Genomic DNA, 19,127 nt, shown 5'->3' with positions numbered 1-19,127 from the left:
TGGTGTGTGGCGAGCGTTCTGGCGCAATATGGCTGCCGTCGCATCATCCAAGTGGATGCTGCACATTGGTGGTGGTTGAGGAGATCCCCCCTTCTATGTAAAAGCGCTTTGAGGTCTCAGAAAAAGCGCTATATAAATGTAACAAATTATTATTATTATTATTAACAGGCTTATTAAGGCTGAGATGACCATATTTAATATACACAGATTTTGTGGCTCGGATAAGGTCCAGATCATCATTCCACATGTGGGCCGACACAATGTTGCTATCTGGGAACTAACGTAACCAAGTTTAGGATTGGTGCCTGTGAAACTATCATTCCTGCTTCTATATGAATCCTGCTAAGGTAATGTCAATCATTTATACTTCAGTGTGTTGTGTTCTTTTCCTGGTAATAACTGAGCTGACATTATGTTTGCCATGTGTTTATCTCACAGTAAGATTTCCATGGCTTTGATTTTGAAGGATTTTTCTGTGTAAATGAAGGTGTGTAGAAGTAGGAGGTTCCGAAAAACAACAACAACAAAAAGGAGTCTTTCTGGTTATTCCTGTAGCTCATCTGTGGTGTCAAATGACTCATTCAAGGGTGTTTTGAGCACGAAACTCTTCAAGCTGTTCGCTGATACACATCAAATGGCATTTGTGTTTATAGTATAGCTTTTGTTAATTGATCATATAGAACATCAGGAACCATAACTGGATAAGATTATAGATGAAAACATAATTAATAAAACATAATTTTATACATTGAAGCACCTTTTGAAGAGAAGACAATAACATGGGAGGTAAGAAATGACACCTTTAAAAAATATGCCTTTCATCAAATCATTATTCTAAAACATGACTTTGAAGTATTTTTTAATATTTGACTTTGAACTATAGCAAGTGTTTCCATATTTAAAATAAAAAGCTATTAAGAGTTTTTAACCTTTTAAAATTCAGATCATTCTACGTGTCTTAAAGGGACAGTTCATTAAAAAATGTAAATGGTAATTTAATTTCAATTGTATCGGCTTCATTCATTATTTTGACTTATGCCATAATCATAATTTTGATTTCTTATGGCAAAATCATGAGTTAGTATGGTATAATTTAGATTTTTATGGCATACTTTTGGTATTTGTTGTCATCAATATGACTTGGTGTGTAATAATTTAAACTTCTCAATCATAAGCATAATCAAAAGCATGATTCCCCCCCCCCCCTTACTACGGTTATATGTTCAAGAAATCATTTAGATATGACTTCATAATTTTTTTTTTTTTTTTTTATGGAATAGTAAATTCCTTTACTAACAACAACATATTTCTCAAACAGCTTCTGAGTCTCAGCCTGAGAAAAGGATCGTTCTTCTTGGGAAAACCGGAGATGGCAAGAGCAGCGCCGGGAATACGATTCTCAAACAGCAAGTCTTCAAGAGTAAAGCTTCACCTGAGTCTGTGACGGCTGAATGCGTCAGTGGAGATCGGAAGGTCGATGGCAGAAAGATCACCGTTATTGACACTCCCGGACTCTTTGACACCGGATTGGATGAGGAGACCATCAAATCCGAGATCATTAGATCCGTGATCGAAAGCTCTCCGGGTCCAGACATGTTCACTATCGTCCTGAAGGTTGGGAGATACACGGGACAAGAAATGGAGATTGTGGATAAAATAGTGGAGTGTTGTGGAGAAGACACCTTCAGTCATTCAGTGGTTTTATTCACTCACGGCGAACAGCTGGAAGGTCAAACCATCGAGGAATTTGTGAAGATGAGTCCAAAGCTACAGGAGCTTGTTGATAAATGCGGAGGCCGCTGTCACGTCATCGACAGTAAATACTGGAAAAAGCGAAAAATGGGATACAGGAGCAACAGAGTTCAGGTGAAAAATCTGCTGGAGACCATCGAACAGAAGCTGAAGGACAGTAATAACGGCTGCTACACCAATGAGCTGCTTCAGATAGTGGAGGAAGAGATTCAAGAGGAGATGAAGAACGTAGACGAGGTCAATTTGTTGCCAGAAGAGAAGCGAGAGTTAGCGAAGAAGATTGTGCACAAAAAACTTCTCAATCGGCTTGCGGGAGTGACCACAGGGACGTTGACCGGTGCTTTTCTGGGTATCGGTGTCGCAGTGGCATCTGTTGTGAGTTTACTGAAAGCCACCAATATTCCCGGAGTGATGAAAGCAGGAGCGGCAGCAGGAGCCGCCGGAGCAGCGGGAATAGCAGCAGGAGCAGCAGCGGTGAAGGCTGGGATTGTTGCTGCAGGAGCTGGTGTTGGACTCGCTGGTTCAGGTCTCGCTGCAGCTACAGGCGTTGCTTTTGGAGTTGCAGCTTTTGCCGGAGCGATCGGAGGAGGAATTACTGGATACAAAGCAGCAGACGAGGGCGATTCGGTGTGTGAGACAATAAAGAACACCGCCAAACTCAACTATGAGAATGCCAAAGGTGCAGCGAAAAAGGCACAGAAACATCAACACAAACTGTTAAATAATGAGAACACCACCACTGATTAGGGAACAGGGCAGTTTTTAGTGATTTATGGAATAGATTATATTATTGTTGTATGCGCTTTATTGTTTTTGTCTAAATAATGCATGGGTATTTGTTTTTAACTCTTACTATATTACATGTATACATGCAGTCACATTATATTATTTATTAGAAAGTGTTGGTTTAATTGCAAGTTAATGAGAATTATAATAGCTAATAATAAAAAAACAATAATAAACTATTTTAAAGTATTATTTATGAGGTGCAGTGAAAAGGCACAGAAATAAACACAGACTTGTTAAAAAAAAAAAAGAGAGAGAAAACAGTTTTACTCAGCGAACAGACCAGTTTTGTAGTTATGACTAAAACTTGATGATTACTAAGATTATATTATCTTTGTTGTTGCACTTTTGTCTAAATAATGCATGGGGATTTGTTTTTAGTTCTCTCTAATTATATGAAGATGCAGTCCCATTATATTATTTATTATGAAGTATATTTTTTGTTGTTTTTATAAATTAGAATTGTAATTTTTGTTATTTGTGTAGGTCACATTTACAATATAATATTCGCCTGCATTACAATGGCTGGATCTCCCATCACATTCAGTACATTTTCTCACGGCAGGTGATTTGTTCCAGAAACATTTTTATGCTGGTTGAAAGTCTCTTCACATCCGGGTAGCAATCACTAAGTGGTCTAAATGTATTTAAATGTGTATACTGTCTGTGGAAGGTGCAGGACCATTCTCAACAATATGAACTGTTGAAATGTTAACATAATAAATCAACAAAAAAAAAAAAATAATAAAAAAGGGGTTGTCCCAAGTGTAATTTATACACTTGTGTTTCCCCAAGGGTTAGGACATTTCCACCTCAGGGAACAGATAATCTTTAAAAACCTTTAAATGCACTTTGACTGGAGAAACCTGAGAAAAATTTGAGTTCCTGAAAATATGCTGTTTATTAATATTAAAAACAAATTTAGGCTGTGCTGTTGAGAGAGAAACATACTGAGAGTGAATGAATTGAGGGCATGATGAACTGAGCATGAGAACAATTTACAAAAACACAATGTAAAAAATAATTTTGTCAACTTGCACTCACCCTCATGTCATTCCAAACCTGCATGATTTATTCTGTGGAAGATGACATTTTGAATAATTACTCATTGTTTTTCAATGCAATAAAAACTCAATGGTATCCAATGCCGTTTTCATTGTATGGACAAAACAGATTAAACATTCTTCAAAATATCTTATTTTGCATTCTACAGAAAAAAATGCAATGGGGGAGGGGGGGGGGGGTGCGTGCACCTGAGACTCGTTTCAATAGCGCGCGCTCTCTGTAGGCGCAGATGAGTTGCCATGAGAACGACTGACATCTCTATCTTTTGTGCAAGTTTAGAGACGTACTCCAGAAAAAAAGTTCACGGAGATGCAGAGGCAGAAAGCACACCCTGTTTATTTTCTTTATTTTACAAAAGCACAATGTTTTATTTCGAATGTAAGTGGAAAAAGTAGACATTTAACAGTTTATTTTTTCATATTTCTTAAGTCTGTATGCCCATAATGAATAATAGTATAATAATAGTAAAACATAAATAATAGTATTTTAAGTCTATTTTGCTGTTATGTGAAAAAATCCAGCAAAACGAGCCGGCGCGTTCGTCGACCCGAGGATTAACTTTACCCTAATAGGAAGGAACATAAATTGTGACTAAAAATATATGCTCACTCACATCAAAACGCCGCTGCAGTGATGGAGTCCATGGAGGAGGAGCAGCGTTTGGCACTGCATCGCTTTACAGCGCAAACAGTGCTGTTGCAACCAGCAACACTACACCTACGTCCCATCCTAACCACTGTACTTAAAGGTACAATATGCAATAATTTTTGGCCGCTAGAGGGCGCTACATTCCAAACAACAACAGCGGCGTAGCTTGATGACGGTGTGAAGGAGCGTGGAATGATGGGAACTGTCGTTTTCAACTCCACCGTGGATGTATATCAGTCAGAGGGGAATCGAAAAATCATGTTCATGGATGAGGCCAAGTTATATTTTTATAATGACATGCTTTTTGTGGCGAGGGGGACGTGGTTCAGCGCGGTCTGTAATGGGAGAGAGAAGAGACGAGCGGGACGCAAGTAGATCAAGTGCAAATGACGAACACCTGTGTCTTATTGCTGTGATCCGTGTGGAGAGACCGCTTATGAACCGCGCGCTGGAACGAGAGAGAGACTGAAGAGAAAATTGGACGCAGAGAAAGAAAACCGTTGGATCCGAGCTCTCGTTTTTGAACTGTTTTGTGCCGTCGCGGTTGCCTCGGTGAATGCGCGTTGTGCACGACTTTTGTTTGTTTTGCTTTATTTAATAAAGTACGAGTCCCAGTCACGCCGACCCCTGTCTTCTTCCTTCCTGTCTCTTGAACCTCATCATACTTTTATTTCATTAAAATGAATTAACCGCAAGAAAAGTAAGGTTTAATACTAACTTGGTTATCATAGATGTTACTGTATGTCAAATTCATTGTTGTGATAATGCGGCGCAGTTTTACGTGTTCTAAACAATTGTTGTAAAAGTACATTCGAACATACCCACATAATTTGCCAAAATACTGATTAATCTTTATGTATAACACATGCTATATTTATTTACATGGCCATAAACACCAGACGTGATAAACAATGTCAATAAACTAAACACAAACCTAAAGCAATAATACTTCCCTTACATAAACATAACTATTACCGAATGCTACATTTGGAAAATATAAAATTAAGCATGCTTTGTCGACAGAACCAGCTGCAATCAGTAAAGAATAATTGTGTTCCATAACGACTGCAAGAAACAAGCTAACGTGTGTTGCTTGATAGACGCTACAACTACAACTTCCGCATTTGTCCAGGACTCCACGCAGTACGAGCGGAAACCGAGGGTAACGCGGATATGACGCAATTGACTGGCGACTCCCAGCTCTAACGCCCCGTTTCCTTGGTTAAAATCGCAATTTTCTCACGATTGAAAAATAGTTGGAAACATTTGGGATGTTGTAAGTAATCAACTTAACAAAATATATAACACTGGCCTTGAGATTATGGGATATTTTAATGCAAAATTCTTACATATTGTACCTTTAATACAGATAAAGATTTACCCTAACTTGAAGCTTTCCTAACTGATGCAATACTATGCTTCTAACAATACTACACTAACTGCAAATTAACTACATAGGCTACACGAAATAATCTAAATAACTATATAAATGCTATGCTAACTAGATGCTAATATAAGCTTTCCTGATCATTTTCAATACTCCAAATTCCAACTCCTGACTCGTAACTCGCTACAGTGGTTTTGACGAAACATGATGTTTTTATACCAGGGGCTGCAAAGGGCGTGGTGAGCTGGAACCTGCTTACGTCAGGCAGTAACGCAACATCCAATAGGAAAATTCAACTGCAGTAGCCACCGTTCAACCTGAAGAGGGCAGCACTCAGATGTGTTTACACCATATATTGTAGAATTAAAACACTTTACACCCAAATGTCAAAAAATGTACTCGAATCAATGAACAGCACTAATAAAGCCCCAGTCTTACAGATCATTAACTAAAAAAAGTTGTTTTTAGGGTTTAGTTACCCTTTAAAAAAGTGAAATCATAATCAACCACCCCTTTAAGAAATCATTGATGACTAACTTGCAGCATGAATATGTCATTTTTATTAAAATGAAAATACTGAGAATGTGTCCGACAGTCAAAAATATACTTGCACAGCAAAGGTGCAGTGACCTGTATCTGAGTGGCCTTTGGGTTCATTTAGCTGTGTTTGATACACAATCACAAAGGAGAAAAGAGAGAAGACAACTGAATATAAGTAAATATTGTATAAATCTATACAAATTAAAATGTATTCATTTTTCTTCAGTGATTATTGACTAATTAGTATGTCAGAAGTTCTCAACTCTGGTTCTCAAAGTGCGCTGTCTTGCAGGGTTTATGTCCAGCCCTGATCAATCTCACCGGCTTGTGACTTTCTAGTCAGTAAACCAAAAGAGCTTGATTAGCTGGTTCAGGTGTGTTGGACTCAGTGCTGCAGGCGTGTGTAACTATACTGGGCAACAATTAAAGTGACAGCAGTCATCTCTATAATAACACTAATCAAACAACAAAAGACAGAGAAAAAATTCACTCGTTCTTGACTGAATAACTGTTTTAACTATATTTGGAATGTATATATTTTTTTTTATAAAGTGCAATGTTATTTTTATTACTGAGTGTTTACTTGTCTTTAATAATACTTGAAATTTATATTAGTTTTTCTATAGTATTTTTAAATCACAGGCAACGTGTACTTTGGCCTTGTTTATTTTTATTCAGGATATTCAGCTACAATTACAACATGTTGCATATTTATGATCAGAAATCCTGATGTGTGGGGAACCCCGAGGACAAACTCGCGCACGCTCTGGAGATTATCAGGTGAAACAAAACAATATCCAATCAGAAAGCCAGATGATGGAAGACAGAAGCATAACAAACGCAGTCATGGCGCAGCACAAAGTGAAATTGATGTGGACAGCAGAGATGGAGGATCAGCTTGTTGATTTGTGGCAACAGCACGAATGTTTATATAACGTGTTCTGTGAAAATCATTCCAAACAATATCATCGCAATTTCTTCCTGCATATCGTCCGCAATGCTTATTCAGAAGTCTCGCAAGATTTTGCTAGATTTCCTGTGTTCAGTCGAGACTGGTTGAAAATCTGTTAGTGTGTGGTGTGCTGTCTGTCACATCATGGCACACCACACACTATAGGAGCAAAACGGTTAAATCTAGGATTTTTTGTCCTCATGTTTGTGGTCTATCACATTTTTAAAATCTTATAAGATGTAAAAAAATCTTTTGGTGTGTACCCAGCATAAGCAGAATCGCAATAGGAATTGGAATCGTTAAAATTGAAACGATACCCGACCCTACTTACAGCAGTGGTGTCCAGTCCTGGTCACGGAGGACCAATGTCCTGCAGAGTTTAGCTCCAGCCTTCCTGTAGTTTCTGCTGATCCTGAAGACCTTGATCAACTGGTTCAGCTCTGCTTAACTGGGGTTAGAGCTCAATTCGGCAATCAGGACTAGATGGCAATAAATACTGAAAAGAGAGAAAACAAACAACATTTTAATGATATAAACCCAGTTTAAAACTTTGATTCATGAATATTTACAATAACATCTGAGAATGTAGGCTACACATGACACCACTGTACTGACAAATACAGTATTTGTTAAGTGGGTGAGGATCATCTCGTTTGGAAAAAAAAAAAAAAGTATACCCAAAATATTAACAGATAACAAGCAAAATGCCGTCGAAAGCGCCGTCGGAAACAGCCGAACTCAACTCATGGGAAATCTGTATCATGTGCGCTTGTAATTAGGGCAAATTGAACGCCAAACACGGGCGGAAAAAATTGTCCTGTGGTTTTTATCCAGTTACACAATGTCTCCTTTTGATTAAAGAACTTTGTGATTGAAAAGAGTTGTGAGTTATAAATGAATGAGGACGACAGAGACTGGATGCACATCAGTGATCAGTCAACCCGAGACGCTGCTGCCGAGACTGTTTGAACAAGCTTAATGCCAATTTAGATTCAGATGAATGCCATCTTGTGTGTTATTTGTAATGTTTACGTGTTTTGAGACATTTTACTAATTTATATTGGGTATGATAAGGTTGCATTAGAGTGCATACGATTCATATGTGTATTTAAAAGTCTGTTAAAAATGTGCATATTGTGTTAATGCATAGGGTGTCAAATGTATTGATTGTAATTAGGCATTTTATTCTTTTTTCTTTAAAGGTTATGAACCTAATTTGGGCTTGAGCTTAAACCAACATTTTCTACTAAAGGAATGACTGTTTCAAGTTACTAATCTAACGGCAAACTAAGCTCATCTGTTATAATCAATTGTGATGTGAATGGAAATCAACAGACTGCAAATCAACTAAGATTTTACCAACTTTATTGAAGATTGAAAGTAAAAGCCATTTTTGAGATGATCCCTGTGTCCGTGGTTGACTAAGCTCTTTTTTGAGTTAGAGGCAGGACATCCAAGAAGTAACTCGACAATGTTTGCCATGTGTTTATCTCACAGTAAGCATTTCATGGCTTTGATTTTGAAAGAATTTGCTGTGTAAATGAGGGTGTGTAGAAGTAGGAGGTTCCAGAAAACATTCAGAGAACTAGTTATTCTGGTTATTCCTGTGGCTCATCTGTGGTGTCACATGACTCATTCAAAGGTGTTTTAAGCAGTGAAACTCTCCATGCTGTTCGCTGATACACCTCAAATGACATGTGTTTATAGTAGCTTTTGTTAATTTATCATATAGAGCACCAGGAACCATAACTGGATAAGATTATAGATGAAAACAATTAATACAACATAATTTTATACATTGAAGCACCTCAGTTGAAGACAGGACAAGAACATGGGAGGTAAGAAAACCTTTTAAAAAATATGCCTTTCATCAAATCATTATTCTAAAACATGATTTTAAAGTGTTTATTGATCCTTGACTTTGAACTATAGCAAGTGTTTCTATATTTAACATAAAAGCTACTAGTTTTTAACCTTTAGAAAATCAGACCACACTACCACTCTTAAGGGGACAGCTCACCCCGAAATGAAAATGCTATTATCATTTATTCACCCACATTTTGTTTCAAAACTGTAGGACTTTATTTCTGCAGTTAAACATAACAGACTTTATTTTGACAAATGTCTAACATTTTCCCTACAATGAAAATCAATAGGGTTAAATGTTCTTTTTATATGCTTGAAAGACAATACAAGTCTGTAGATTTGAGTAAAACAATTCCTGATTAAAACAATTCCTTTTAATAACAACAGCATTTTTTTTTCAAATAGCTTCTGAGACTAGAGACTTTTTATGGCTGATTTCAACTTTTATGAGACTGACAACTTTTGTAATGCATGTGTAATCATAATTTCAACTTTTTGTCTTACAATTGTGACTTAGTATGTCATATACTCAACTTTTTAATGATATGAGATGTCAATTTTTTTATTTTATGACATGACTAATGTCAATCTCTTTCACCGCAATTATGACTTTTTATGTCATTACTTATGTAATAATGTAATTTTAATTTTATCTGTTTCATTCATTATTTAGATTTTTTATGCCATAATCTTGAGTTAGCATGACATAATTTTGATATTTTATGGCATAATCATGAGTATGACATAATTTAGATTTTTATCGCATACTTATGTCATTTGATGTAAAAAAAATGACTGTGTAATAATCTCAACTTTTATCTCAATGATGAGCATAATCAAAGACTGATTTTTTCTTTTTTCTTTTCTTGGTTATATTTCTTTCTTGGTTTTTAACTATGGTTATATGTTCAAGAAATCATTTAAATCTGTAGTTTTTTTTTAATTTTTTTACTAACAACAACATATTTCTCAAACAGCTTCAGAGTCTCAGCCTGAGAATAGGATTGTGCTTCTTGGGAAAACCGGAGATGGCAAGAGCAGCGCCGGGAATACGATTCTCAAACAGCAAGTCTTCAAGAGTAAAGCTTCACCTGAGTCTGTGACGGCTGAATGCGTCAGTGGAGATCGGAAGGTCAATGGCAGAAAGATCACCGTTATTGACACTCCTGGACTCTCTGACACCATACTGGATGAGGAGACCATCAAATCCGAGATCATTAGATCCGTGATCGAAAGCTCTCCGGGTCCAGACATGTTCACTATCGTCCTGAAGGTTGGGAGATACACGGGACAAGAAACGGAGATTGTGGATAAAATCATGGAGTGTTGTGGAGAAGACACCTTCAGTCATTCAGTGGTTTTATTCACTCACGGCGAACAGCTGGAAGGTCAAACCATCGAGGAATTTGTGAAGATGAGTCCAAAGCTACAGGAGCTTGTTGATAAATGCGGAGGCCGCTGTCACGTCATCGACAGTAAATACTGGAAAAGGCGAAAAATGGGATACAGGAGCAACAGAGTTCAGGTGAAAAATCTGCTGGAGACCATCGAACAGAAGCTGAAGGACAGTAATAACGGCTGCTACACCAATGAGCTGCTTCAGATAGTGGAGGAAGAGATTCAAGAGGAGATGAAGAACGTAGACGAGGTCAATTTATTGCCAGAAGAGAAGCGAGAGTTAGCGAAGAAGATTGTGCACAAAAAACTTCTCAATCGGCTTGCGGGAGTGACCACAGGGATGCTGACCGGTGCTTTTCTGGGTATCGGTGTCGCAGTGGCAGCTGTTGTGAGTTTAATGAAAGCCGGCGACATTCCCGGAGTGATGAAAGCAGGAGCGGCAGCAGGAGCCGCCGGAGCAGCGGGAATAGCAGCAGGAGCAGCAGCGGTGAAGGCTGGGATTGTTGCTGCAGGAGCTGGTGTTGGACTCGCTGGTTCAGGTCTCGCTGCAGCTACAGGCGTTGCTTTTGGAGTTGCAGCTTTTGCCGGAGCGATCGGAGGAGGAATTACTGGATACAAAGCAGCAGACGAGGGCGATTCGGTGAGTGAGACAATAAAGAACACCGCCAAACTCAACTATGAGAATGCCAAAGGTGCAGCGATGGTGGCACAGAAACTGTTAAACGAGGAGGACAACACCACTGATTAGGGAACAACAGTTTTTAGTGATTTATGGAATAGATTATATTATCATTGTTGTATGTGCTTTATCCAAAGCTTTATGTGCTTTATGAGTTTATGTCCAGATCTGATCAATCTCACTTGCTTGTGACTTTCTAGTCAGTGATCCAAAAGGGCTCGATTAGCTGGTTCAGGTGTTGGACCAGGGTTGGAATGTGATTTTAAACCATTCAAGAGCATAAAGAGTTGTCTCACGCGCTGTTTTCTGTGCTGCAGGCGTGTGTAACTATACTGGGCAACTCTTAAATTGACAGCAGTCATCTCTATAATAACACTAATCAAACAACAAAAGACAAAGGGAAAATTCACTCATTCTTGACTGAATAGCTGTTGTAACTATATTTGGAATGTATATAATTTTTTTATTTTTATAAAGTGCAGTATTATTTTACATTTAATTACAGTTTCTACTGAAAATCTTAAAACACTGTTAATTTCAATCGTATCATTGTTCAGTTGTGTCTATTTGTTTCGGTTGCTATTTTTTATTTATTTTTTATTACTGAGTGTTTACTTGTCTTTAATAATACTTGAAATTTATATTAGTTTTTCTATGGTATTTTTAAATCACAGCCAAAGTGTTCTTTAGCCTGTTGATTTTTGTTCAGGATATTCAGCTACAATTAAATGTTTTGCAATAAGACTTTTTCTCTAATTGGAATCAATAAGCAGAATCGAAATTGGAATCGTTAAAATTGAAACGATACCCGACCCTACTTACAGCAGTGCTGTCCAGTCCTGGTCATGGAGGACCAATGTCCTGCAGAGTTTAGCTCCAGCCTTCCTGTAGTTTCTGCTGATCCTGAAGACCTTGATCAACTGGTTCAGCTCTGCTTAACTGGGGTTAGAGCTCAATTCGGCAATAAGGACTAGATGGCAATAAATACTGAAAAGAGAGAAAACAAACAACATTTATGATATAAACCCAGTTTAAAACTTGTATTCATGAATATGTACAATTACATCTGAGAATGTAGGCTACACATATACAGACAAATACAGTATGTGTTAAGTGGGTGAGGATCATCTCATAAAAAAAATGTATAGCCAAAATATTAACAGAAAACAAGCAAAATGTTTATGAAAATAGTTATACTGTATGGTGCAAAGAAAGTTTTTGTAAATGTCTATGACAAATTTACAATGCAAAAACTGAGAATGTATCAGACAGTGATTCATTCAAACATTATACTTACATACAGTAGCAGAACCAATGATCTGATTACACACAAGGAAAAGGGAGAAAAGAAACAAATTAATATTTGAGTAAAATCTTGCTCTGTATGGATTAACGTGCTGATGAAATGTATACATTCAAGAGAAATTACATTCATATTTAATGTGAATATGATTTAATGTCCTAAATGTTTTACTTCCGTTATCTCTTTTAATAATTAAATATTACAGATGGTTGATTTCATTTCAGTTATCAATTAAAGTTATAATTGTAAATTATATTATTTTTAGGTCATGTTAGCATGATAGCAATATGACCATAGCTTTGTAAAAATACATAGCATGTGTAACATTATATGTAAATATATGATTTGCTGTCTGTCTGCGTGCATATCGATGTCTATCAATTATGAACAGTCATAATCATATGTAACGAGATCTACCTACGTAATGTATTTAAGCTACATAAATCCTCGTTTATGTCGCTATTTAAAACTTTAAATGCAGTTTTAAAGTATAAATTACCTCAGAGATGACCAGAAAACAGACTGTTTGAGCAGCTAGTCGACCATTATAACCGTTTATCATTTAAACTGCAGCAGAATAGCTATATTGTACAGCCTATTCATAATCAGATAGACCCTAAAATGAGAGTAATTTAATACCAATTAATTAATTTGTTACCATTTTGACCTGATTCACTAATTTTAATAGAAAACTCAAATTACTATGCAAATTGAAAAAAGCTTACCTGTTCGGAGCAAAGCTGGGCGGTACCAGTCGAATCCAGAATGACAGCTTAGCGATGCAAAGGTCCAGCAGTCTCACTGGTTTGAATTAATCACATGACGACGCCATCTACTGTAGGCTATTACTTAGGCCTATATAATTTTACTTTCTTCTTTCGCCATTTCAGAAATATAATAGGCCTATCATATAAAACATATTGTATAACTCATCAGTGATCTATTTATTAGTTTAAAAAAATATTATTTTATAATAATAAATACATCACTGATGAGTACCAAAACATATTAGTCAACAATCAACTATTTGCATTGTTTTATTGTGTCAAATAAGTTAATTTTATTTAATAAAGACTTTAACACTTTCTATGAAGTCCATTCCTATAATGAATTATAGCTCCATTGCATTTATACTTATTGATGAGCAATTAGTACTATTCTATAAATATATTTATAAAGACTCATTTAGACCTACTGAATTTTAAGAACATTTATAGTTATACATATTATTTGCTTTCTCAATGTGCATGCTCATAATTTATCACAGACTGACTTGAACATATTAATTAATCAGTTGTATAGTTCCATGAATAAAGATGGAACCTGCATTGCTATAATGTTGTTATTTATGAATGCATTAATAATATACAGTAAGTGCTGTGATTTACTGAGGTCTAATGGTGTTTAAACTACTGTAATATGGTCTATCTGACTTTATCAGTCTGTCTGGGAACAGCTGCTAAAAGCAGTCTGTAAACACCTCTGCCCCCATTAACACTATCTGATCACATGGCTACAAATATACAATTTTAGACATGAAAAGACAATATACTCTTGACAAAGTCAGCTGCATGATGTTTTATAAACATAATGCATCATTTAAATTATATTCAAGAACTAATATTACCAAAGAACCCCGCCGTTTAAAATTGGCGCGGGCGGTAACTTAAAACCAACCCATAAACAGCTCATTAACACAACAACTACGAATATGCACAAAAATAACCACATTAAAACACATTAAGTGACTCAGTCCATCATTAAAACATGTCATCCGTCGATATTGACCAGAATCTTTTCTTCATCTATTATATTTTAAAACTTTATTACAGAGCTCATTTGCGACATACCTGTCTCACTCAAGGCCAAAGCTGTTATTCTAACGAGAAAGCATTGACGTTGATCGTGGGGAATATTCCCTTCGAAAACAAAACTCAGCCACTGCGTCTTCAATGGTTCGGATTTAGGAACATTATAATGATGCTGTGTTCGTTATTACACCCAAGAACAGAACACCACAATCGCTTAGACGCCATTCTGCTCATAGACTGCTCCAGCATATCAACAATGGCGAACTATGATGACAGCTCGCTCGGGGCGGGTCTGTGTTGAAACGCTGCTGTCAATCAACAATTGTGGGAGGGGCGTCCGACCGTGTGACGCCACACGGTCGAACAGCTTGATTTGAGACAGGGAAAACATATAAGAAAATTAAAAAAAAAAAAAAAAACACTGGATGGATTTTTATAATGTTATGATGGTTGTGTACAGGCACTGCCAACACACATTTCAGTACAATCAACTTGTAAAAGTGCATGTACCATTATATGACCCCTTTAAGATGTTATATGAAACAGTTACACATGTTTTTTGGGTGTGTTTATTGATAAGAAAAATATTAACTTGATAATAAATGAAAGTGAAAGCTAGATCTTGGTTTTAGCCAGCAATCAGCAACCTCTCCACAAAGAAAAGACGGTAAAACAGTAATGTAAGTACTTTACATTTTTTACACCATTAACAGACAGTGTTGTGTGAAGTTTTACCAGGGCAAATTAGCATAGACATTTATTTATGTAATCTGTAAAATCTCAAATTAATTTGATTGAATTTTGATTTTATGTGTTAGCAAAGGATTTCTGAGCCCCTTGACAGTGCTATTTATAATATGGTAAATAAAAAAATAAATAAAAAATGAACAGAGTTTACAGGGAAAAAGCACAGCTTACATCTAACCCACCCATAAAACTGCAAAGAGCAAAGTTGATCTGTAAAAAGATTTATTACATTTTATGACATCTGAGTAGCCGCCAAATAAAGCTATTTTGTCTGTATATGTGAGTGGTGTACAGTGAATATAGTTCAGATTCACAGATTAAATTGGTAATAGTACAACAGGACAGCATAGAAATAAATAGGCTAATAATAGACATTTGAAAAAAATGGTGCTTGGTGAATAAATGCATTATATCCATGAATGTTTATAAAAATGAAGTCCTCAAAGTCAAGAATAACTTTCAAATTTCACTTACAGACACTGGTGTCATCAACAGACAAGGATAATGGGATGTAAGTCATGTCATTATCATATACTCTTAAAAGTAAAGGTTCTTTATTGGCATTGATGGATCCATGAATAACCTTTAAAGAAGTAGTTCACCCAAAATATAAAAAAGAAATGCCATCCACCATGTTACGAGTTTGTTAAAACGCCTTCATGATGAATTTGTTTCTAAGCTGTTCACTTCACTGAATCGATGGACTGGAGTCATGTGGACAACTTATGGATTGGGATGGTGTTGTATCAGCTGTTTGGACTTTTTACTTAAAGGTGCTCTAAGCGATGCCACATTTGATGATGAACATTTTTTGTCACATACAGCTAACATCTCCTCACTATCCGCTAGCTGCCTGTCCCCTGAACACACTGTAAAAAAAATGCGGTCTCGCTGGACACCACAGGCTCCCCAAACGGCAACAAAAACAAACTGTGCTCACCCGCACCACGAAACACAACACACAGTGTTCCAGCCAATCACTGGCAAGAAGTATTTGAGGGTGGGTTAGTGTACGTACACATGAAGGGGGCGTGGAGGAGAGAGAAGCATGAAGAGGGAAGTTTGAATTATGGCTGAAACACAACCAAAGAGATGAACAAATTGCAAAGAAGAGGGACAAGGATAAGGAACGCGCAAAATACTGAATTTACATCGGAAAAACCTTTGAAATGTGGCGAGAACTCCGCCGGCAGAAGGGCTTCCAATCCGACATTCAGTTGCTCTGTTTTTGCTGAACAGGTAAATCCATATTTTTTTTCAAACTGACGTTCATGTTCGCCAAACCAACACAAGAATGTAATTATCTAGAACTATTCAGTCAGCGTTAAATTTGGTGAATACAACATGTATGTTTCTAGCAGCGATCAATCTCTATTGTAAATGATCAAGCAAATTCACAGTAGGGTGACAATTTGTGTGAATGATTGTTTTCACCCACTGTTTGTTATGAATTTGAATGTTCATTTATAGGCTGTTGACAACTTTGACTAAATTTGTTTACGACGCCGCCGTTGTTTATGCTCACTGGGAAACGCGAAGCTAACGTTATCATGCTATTATGCGTCCTTGTTTGGGAGCTAACATAGTAATAACCTCAGGTGGCAAAACAATTTTAAGATAATGTTTCTCTTTTTCTGCATTCTGTTCTGCAATATATAAAAGCATTTATCTAACTTGGTGACATTACACATTGAATGACTCCATTCAGTAAAACTTATTGTTTGTAGTGACAACTTTGACTTTCCTTTATGCCGGAAGGGAGGCGAGGAGGGAGGAGACGGCATGAGGAGGAGGGAGGGTCTAGCTAGCCTCCGTTTTGTTTGACAACAATTCGAATGTCAACAAGAAGTTACGACTCCCGGCATCGCTTAGAGCACCTTTAAAAAAAATAAATAAATAAAAGTAATAATAATAATTCAGCTGAACACTTCCTAAGTTTAAAGGTTCTTCATGGGACCATCAATGCCAATAAAGAACCTATATTTTTAAGAGTGGTCACATTGACAACATTTTTCTTGCATTAACTGTTAAATAGACTCATATTACATTCATTACTTTTTTTTTTCACAGCTTGTGTGTCTGTGCCAGAGAGAAGAATTGTGCTTTTGGGAAGAACAGGAGATGGCAAAAGCTGTGCTGGGAACACAATTCTTGGAGAAAAAGTATTCACCCCTAGAGCTTCAGATAATTCTGTAAAAGCACAATGTGAAAGAAAAAAGTCGAGGAGATATGGAAGAAAGATCACAGTCTTTGAAACGCCTGCATTCTTTGACACAGATGGTAATGATGAGAAGATGAAACCTGAGATCATTAATTTTCTGATTGAATGCGCTCCAGGTGTCGACGCCTTTGTGATTGTTCTAAAGGTGGAAAAGTACACAACACAAGAAATGGAGGCGCTACAGCAACGTCTGAACACACTGGAAGAGGTTGTCTTTGAACATACAGTGATATTATTCACTCATGGTGAACAACTAGAAGGCCAGACCATTGAAGAATTTCTGAAGGCCAATCCACAACTACAGGAGCTGGTTGATAAATGTGGAGGACGCTGTCACGTCATCGACAACAAATACTGGAAAAGACGTAAACAAGGGTACAAGAGCAACAGAGTTCAGGTGAAAAATCTGCTGGAAACCATCGACACGATGAGGAATAAGAATGGCTGCTACACCAATGAGCTGCTTCAAAAGGTGGAGAAAGATATTCAAGAGGAGATTGAAAATAATGTGGATGAGGAAACTTTGCCTCCAGAAGAAAAACGAGAAAGAGCTAAGAAAACCGTTCAGGGTAAACTGCTGCAGCAGGTTGCGGGAGCAACGACAGGGGCGCTGATTGGTGCTTTTCTTGGCGCAGGTGTTGCGGTGACTTTCATTTTGAGTTTCTTGCAAACGACCTTACCCATAAGAACATTGCTGAATGTGGTATCGTTTGTTGTCAAGGCTGCAGGAGGAGGAGCAAGAGGAGCAGCGACAGAAGAAACAAAAGCAACAGTTCCTGGAGGAGAAGCTGAGAAAACAGGAGAAAAAGCAGAAGAACCGGAAGTGGAAACAGGAGAAAAAGCAGGAGGAGCAACAGTTCAAGCAGGAGGAGCAATAGTTGAAGCAGGAGGAGCAGTGGCAGGACCTCTAGTGTCAGGAGGAGCAGGGTCATCAGTCGCTGCCGGTGCTGTCGGAGCTGCAGCTCTTGTAGGAGCCGTTGGTGGAGGAGTCACTGGATGGAAAGCTGCAGAAGAAGCGGATTCAGTGTATGACGCAATGACCAAAGCTGCAAACCTGACCTACGAGAATGCAACAGTTGTGGTTGAGAACATACACAATATTTTTGCTAATGTTTTCAGTAAAACACAAACAGAAGAAAATAAAAAATAATAATTTGAACTCATGTGTATTCGGTGACCTGATCAGAGCCAAATCTTCAGTTGTATTCATGATTAGCCACATTAAGAGGTGTGAAAAACTGTTTAGTGTAAATCAAAAAAAATGTATTCTGATTAATTTTAACTTCTATTTGAAATCATGAAATATTTGATTCTTTATTCTAAGCTTGTTATTATTTTTCATGACCAAAGAAATTGGTTTTCTTTTCATACAGTTTCACCTCACATTATATAAGCTGTATCATTATTTGTTAAACAAATTTCTAAATTCTTCTTGTAATGCACATTTGAATATATATAGTTTCCTGGTAAGAATGCAGATATGAGCTGAATTTCTTGTGATCATAAACAATGCACATGATAACTGAGAATAAAAATGCCTTTAAAATGATACTCTGCGGTCTGTACATTTACTGTATAGTTTCAGGTATTTAAAGCATAACTTATTGCATTTGAGGGATCTGTTACATGAGTTCTAGGTTCACGTCTATTTAACTGTCATTGGCATAGGACGGAGTAAAGCCATGAGTACAGAAAACAGGAGTCACTCCTAATACCCAAATTTCCAAACTCTTTGTTGAAGTGAAGCCGTGTTTAGCTGCAGTGTGCATGGTTAATGAATCCTCTTCTAAGATATCATATGCATCGTAAACCTTCTGGACTGGAGTTCAACAGTCTTGCTTTATGGTCATAATGACTGTTTGATTACTTTTATAGTTTGTTGTAAATGTAAGGCTGTTTGCCAACAATGTGAAGTTCAAAATATTGCATATGCGAATAAACTTAATTTAAGGACTGTCTAGTTGTCCACATG

At 37.1% G+C, this 19,127-nt stretch overlaps 3 protein-coding genes across 3 annotated transcripts; all 3 read left to right on the top strand.

Annotated features, from left to right (window-relative positions):
• Window positions 1-571: 571 nt before the first annotated feature.
• On the top strand, window positions 572-3,677 carry LOC307155390 (GTPase IMAP family member 7-like). The gene is made up of 2 exons (XM_079865990.1): window positions 572-786; window positions 1,319-3,677. Exons 1-2 carry the CDS (start codon window positions 780-782, stop codon window positions 2,497-2,499), a joined length of 1,188 nt encoding a protein of 395 aa, XP_079722116.1. The 5' UTR covers window positions 572-779; the 3' UTR covers window positions 2,500-3,677.
• A 5,096-nt stretch (window positions 3,678-8,773) lies between these two features.
• On the top strand, window positions 8,774-12,404 carry LOC307155391 (GTPase IMAP family member 7-like). Its single transcript, XM_079865991.1, has 2 exons — window positions 8,774-8,968; window positions 9,974-12,404. Exons 1-2 carry the CDS (start codon window positions 8,962-8,964, stop codon window positions 11,140-11,142), a joined length of 1,176 nt encoding a protein of 391 aa, XP_079722117.1. The 5' UTR covers window positions 8,774-8,961; the 3' UTR covers window positions 11,143-12,404.
• Window positions 12,405-15,438: 3,034 nt separating this feature from the next.
• Window positions 15,439-18,305, top strand: LOC307156260 (uncharacterized protein; the record flags this gene model as incomplete). The annotated part of the gene is made up of 2 exons (XM_079867554.1): window positions 15,439-15,445; window positions 17,005-18,305. 2 exons carry the CDS (start codon window positions 15,439-15,441, stop codon window positions 18,303-18,305), a joined length of 1,308 nt encoding a protein of 435 aa, XP_079723680.1.
• Between the last annotated feature and the right edge of the window lie 822 nt (window positions 18,306-19,127).

The sequence above is a fragment of the Squalius cephalus genome, assembly GCF_949319135.1.
Source record: "Squalius cephalus genome assembly, chromosome: 3".
Classification (NCBI taxonomy): domain Eukaryota; kingdom Metazoa; phylum Chordata; class Actinopteri; order Cypriniformes; family Leuciscidae; genus Squalius; species Squalius cephalus.
The sequence above is the reverse complement of the archived record's forward strand: the minus strand, read 5'-3'. Positions and strand labels throughout refer to the sequence as shown.